This window comes from Protobothrops mucrosquamatus, unplaced genomic scaffold, assembly GCF_001527695.2.
Source record: "Protobothrops mucrosquamatus isolate PMUCROS unplaced genomic scaffold, P.Mucros_1.0 scaffold1007, whole genome shotgun sequence".
Lineage (NCBI taxonomy): Eukaryota > Metazoa > Chordata > Lepidosauria > Squamata > Viperidae > Protobothrops > Protobothrops mucrosquamatus.
The window spans coordinates 346,284-351,809 of record NW_015387243.1 but is presented as its reverse complement, the minus strand read 5'-3'; the positions used below and the strand labels follow the sequence as shown (position 1 = coordinate 351,809).

The window sequence follows — 5,526 nt, the reverse complement described above, 5'->3', positions numbered from 1 at the left end:
GGGGGGGGGGAGGTGGAATGTGCATGGGAGATTAGACAAAACAATACTGTATAATAGTGAGAACCAAGGTTGTTTGTAATAAATGATGATAAGGCATGGTGGGATGAAGAATTGGGTGGAAAGCCAGCATTTCAAACTAATTGGAGAATGTGATTTATGACTGTTAGTTGTAGGAGGGAATTGTGCTTTGATACTATATGCTGAGGGGAGGGGAAGTCAGATTTTGGCTTGGACTATGTAAGTGCCGATATGTTGTTGCTCAAATAAAGATTCTTAAGGTAAACAATGCCTCAAAGTTCTTTGAAGAGTTTCATATGTCGGAACCATAATACTCTGGTTTCCGGCCAAAAAACATTGTAAAACACAATCATGTGACTATGGGCCACTTCAAATGGCCATGAGGTGGGACACTTGTTGAGAGAGGGCCCAGCTGTCAGAACTTTCACTCATAATCTGGGTCATAAGTACCATTTTTGGGGTCCATTATAACTTCAACTGCTCCTAAGTCGAGGGCTACTCGTAGTGCTTATGAATTATAGCATCACAATTGGGAAGCACAGCAGCCATCTAGCTCAACCCCCTGCTCGGTGGAATCTCCGTGACTGAAAACTATTATGGTGGAAATATCACTGGAATGATGCCAGCTGTTGCTCTAGTTTCCCAAGAGAGAAAGAAAAATCAAAGTTGTTCCTACAAAGGGACTGCAGGGAAGGAAAAGAATGTATGAAGGGCAGAGCCAGAGGAATCAAGAGAATCATAGAGTTGGAACGTCCCTCAGAGGCCATCCTTTCACTCAGTGCTGAATAGGGGTTTCTGGTGCTCTCTGCGATTAGTTGTTTTTTTGAAGACGTTTCATTACCCAAACTAGGTAACATCATCAGTGCTAGTAGGGAGTGGGGTTTGCTCTCAATGGATACTCAGAGGTTTGCCCTATCAGTGTTAGTGGGACTGGTCTTGGTGGGTTTGGGATTGACCTGTCTACTGTTGGCTTGTTTGATTGAGGTACTGTTCACTTCTTGATTATTGATCTGATGGTGTTAATCTTGGTGTTAATCTATGCTCATCTGGGTGTTGAGGAGATGTTTGGTCTTTTTGCCGCCTTTTTGGCCTATTGATTATCTCTTTTGCACAGTATGTAGACGTTATTTATGGCTATGTGTCTGTTGATAGCTGATTTGTCAGAATGCCAGAACAAAAGTCTGGTGATCATTTGTGAGGCAGAGAAATAATGGCCTTATGATCTTTGTCCTCCAAAGCTCTTATTCCCAAACTCATAATTTTGATTTTAACTTTCTGGCCAAAATGTATTCACAGCATTAGAACAGAGATGCTTCCAGATTACCACCATCCAGTTTCCCCCCAAAACCTTGCCAGATACCCTCTTCCCATGACTTACATGAGGTTTCGTTCCAGGCGACCTCTTTGGGAGCCGATAACCTCCCCCAAGGCCACAAAGGCCTGTCCTAAGAAGTCCTGTGGATGAGACCAAGAGAAAGCAGGAGAGGTGAATCCTGAGACAAAACCTAACAGGGGGAAAGGAAAGGAAAGGAAGGGAAGGGAAGGGAAGGGAAGGGAAGGGAAAGGAAAGGAAAGGAAAGGAAAGGAAAGGAAAGGGCAGCTTCCCACCACGACAAAGATTTGGTCATCCACTGTTTAGTTGGGGATGGTGATATCTCCGGTATGCTGCATTGACTGCAATCTGATTGTCCTGAGCAAGGCTTAGATTCTCCAAAAGCTTCAGGATGAGCAGGGACAGCATTAGCTGAAGACATGGTGTTACTTGCCCAAACTGAGCAGACCTCCGAGAGAGCAGGAAGGAAGCTCATCCAATATTTAGGAAGCCAGATCAATAGTGAGGGGCTTGCTTGGAATGCCTTCAGACTACACATGCAATTCAGACTACGTACATATGCAAGTATCCCGTATTCTGGGTTAGTGCAGCACATTAAGCCACCAAAAATCCTAACCCTAGTTTAATAGGGACCAAGCCTATCATGTTTTGGAAATGCATCCACCAGGGTTTAACCTGGTTAAATGGGCTGTGAAAACCTAACCCTTGAACAGACACCACACCCCTTAGAATGGTTTAATCTTTAGTCCCCTGTGCTCTCCAGTCTGGTCTGATCCAACCAGATAGTGCCATGTGATCCCTAGAGAGCTAGACACAACTTACCTTCTATAGGTTGGGTTGGATAAAGCAGCATGAAAAGAAAAGGACAGCGGAGTTAGTGGAGTTAGTGGCTTCTCACCCCACCTCAGCTGAGAAATCTCTCCTCTGGTTGAACAGGTCAGCATAATGCCATGTCCTACAGCAGAGCAAAGGTCCATCAGTTGTGTTTATTATTGTATTTATCTATGGCTGAGTGCAAAAGAATTGAGGCCTTTGAACTATGGTGCTGGAGAACACTCTTGCGAGTCCCCTGGACTGCAAGGCGATCAAACCGGTCAGTCCTAGAGGAGATCAACCCTGACTGCTCTTTAGAAGGCCAGATCCTGAAGTTGAAACTCAAGTACTTTGGCCACCTAATGAGAATGAAGGACTCACTGGAGAAGGGCCTAATGCTGGGAAAGATTGAGGGCAATAGAAGAAGGGGACGACAGAGAATGAGGTGGCTGGATGGAGTCACTGAAGCAGTAGGCATGAGCTTAAATGGACTCCAGAAGATGGCAGAGGACAGGAAGGCCTGGAGGAACGTGGTCCATGGGGTTGCAATGGGTCGGACACGACTTCACAACTAACAACAACAAATATATGTGATGATGTACAAAGGAAGAGGTGCCTTACTTATGGGCTTAGATCTAAAGGGAAACAACAGAGGGGAGGGAGAGGCAGGGGGTCCAGAGGAGGAAAATATGAGATTCATTCATTCCATTCACTTTAGTTAAGATAATTTGGAATTCGTTTGTTCGTTCGTTCATTCATTCATTCAGTTTGCTTTAGTGAAGCTATAGCTTGACACTAAGGATACTAATTTTCTTAGAAAAAAGAGCACTGTGCAAGATTTGAGGGTCATGATAAAAGTGGCTTTAACAAACTGTCCTTGGAGACAGTTATTCATAAGAGGTAACTGGAAAAGGATGGAGTTTAGAAAGAGACGCTGAAATGTACTACGGAAATCCTGTCCCTTTACGATAAGAGAGTATAATTTGCTTGGGGTTAAGGCTCTTATGCTGGCCTAATTATAAGATTAGAACTATAAATCAAAAAATTAATTTAACTGAAATCATTGGCCTGATTCTTCTCCATGTATTCTTTGTATTTCCTTGTCCTGGCTCCTACTATTGCAGGTACTGAATCTTCTGGGGAAGTGCCACAAGGGGGTACAGCATCACCAGAAAGGGCACGGCCAAAAATTGATAGCATGGTTTTTAGTTTGGGAAGGTTAAGGATGGGCATGGGAGCAGGAGGGATATGGATGAAGAACTGCTCCATGTTTAACCTTAAAACCACATCAAACTGTTTTTAAAAAAGGCAGATCAGAACTTACATTGTTGAAATTTAACATCAAAATAGCTGAATTTTGTTGGTGTTGGGAAATAGCCATCTAGGCAAGGAGGTCAAGCAGGGAGCTAGCCTTGAGTCTTTGTGCAGCCTCAAGAGACTTAGTGCTGAGCACTCCTAAGTTACATAGAGCTGTTTCTTCCCAAGGGAAGGCAAGCAATCTGTGGAGAAGCAACCTAGAACTAAGGAGAAACTTCCTGACAGTTAGAGCAATTAACCAGTGAAACAACCTGCCTCCAGAAGTTGTGAACCTCCAACACTGGAAGTTTTTAAGAAGAGACTGGACAGCCATTTGTCTGAAATAGTATAGGGTTTCCTGCCTGAACAGGGGGTTGGACTAGGTGACCTCCAAAGTCCCTTCCAACTCTGTTATTGTATTATTGTATTGTATTCTTGTACTATAGGTGGAGCACAATAAAGTGGTCAGCTTGTACCTTTCTGGAACTGTTTGCTTGTGCCTGACAGTTGGTCAGTTACATGATGCATTTGCATGTGTGTGTGTGTGTGTTTGATTTGCAATCACTGTTCTAGAAGCACATGCCAGTTGTCTGTTGAATGAATATGTTTTTAAAAGACAACTCAATTCTTTTCTTCCTTCTTACAACTACTGTGGACTTTCTTCCTTAATTTCCACTAATTAGTTAATTTAGATCCCATCTGAACACCCACCCACCCCCGCGTGGATGTACAATACAAGGAAATTCCCCCATGAATGTCTGGTTTGAGTGTAGGACAAGCAGCCACCATACTCACACTCTTGGGCAGGTTGCACGTCTTGGAATCCACATTGTAACTGGAAAAAAACATAAGGAAAATGCATTATCCTTTGGCCTTTGGTGCTTCCCAAAATTTAGCTGCTGCCCGAGACAGGAGCAACAAAGTCTGTCTGTAAAACACACAAGCCATGAAAAAAATAAAAGAAAACAAGGAAGGGGGGGATTATAGGAGAAAGGAGCAGAAGCAACTCACACATCAAAACGCAGGTTCTGCTTTTCCTCAAAATAATAGTCAAGTACAAACTTGCGGACAAAGTCAGGGTTCAGTGTGTTATCAATCACCTCTGTGCGGCCAAACTGGGGGGGTAGAAAGGCAAAGGCAGGTGGTTAATAAGGAATCAGCTCCTTATCCATTCCCCCTCCCCCGCCCCCATCTGCAGGCTAGGTAATCCCCATAGTTAGACAATCAGCTGCCACAGTCAGAAGAGGCTGGGAAATGGAGAGGGATGGCTAGATGCTGGCCTTCAACTTGCCCATCGCCTTCAACTCCAGTGGAGCATCCTATCCCATCTCCTGTGCTCAAATAGGATTCAGTTGGCTTCCTTTGCCTCATGCAAGGGGCCATTTCTCATTTCTGGTTGCACGAAGGTTGACCGGTTTCCTTCCCCATCCTCCTAATCCAAGGATTAAGGCCCAAAACGATTAATCACCAGAGAAGAGAGAGAGGAAGAGGACATATGTCCTGGAAGGCTCTGTATAACTGAGGCAGGGATGATAAGGCTTTTGAGGAGACTGTGGCCACGTGGCCCACAGAGAGCAAGGCTACGATTTGCAGAGGAGATATCTGCTCCTGTTAGCTGGGAACATATTTATCTGTTAGGAGCCAAGAAAATCATCTGCTAGGCAAAGCTGTAAAAAAGAATTATCTATCTGATGGAACTTTGGCCTCATCTCCCACTTCAGTAGAACAATTTAAAATCAGCAGTTCTGTCAAACGGCTTTGGGCTCTTGCGTTTATGAGTTATATTTTGCCACCCAGCTTCAAAGGTAGATACCCTGCCTTTTGTTCTTGACTTGCTTGTTTAGGTTGCAGTGATTGAGGGTATGCAAAATGTTCTGACACTGACTTTGTGTGTGTTTATGTGTGTGTTGTGTGCTGGAAGTTTTTAAGAAGAGACTGGACAGCCATTTGTCTGAAATGGTATAGGGTTTCCTGCCTGAGCAGGGGGTTGGACTAGATGACCTTCAAGGTCCCTTCCAACTTTACTATTATTATTATTATTATTATTATTATTATTATTATTATTA

At 43.8% G+C, this 5,526-nt stretch overlaps 1 protein-coding gene across 1 annotated transcript in view; it reads right to left on the bottom strand.

The window, feature by feature from the left end:
• Window positions 1-5,526, bottom strand: part of CPNE9 (copine family member 9) — a 65,548-nt gene that overhangs the window by 29,894 nt on the left and 30,128 nt on the right. Inside the window, exons 4-7 of the mRNA XM_029284836.1 lie at window positions 4,472-4,575; window positions 4,256-4,295; window positions 4,118-4,120; window positions 1,397-1,473 (exon numbers count right to left, since the gene is read on the bottom strand). Of these exons, the coding sequence (XP_029140669.1) occupies window positions 1,397-1,473; window positions 4,118-4,120; window positions 4,256-4,295; window positions 4,472-4,575 (224 nt within the window). The remainder of the gene's footprint in view (window positions 1-1,396; window positions 1,474-4,117; window positions 4,121-4,255; window positions 4,296-4,471; window positions 4,576-5,526) is intronic.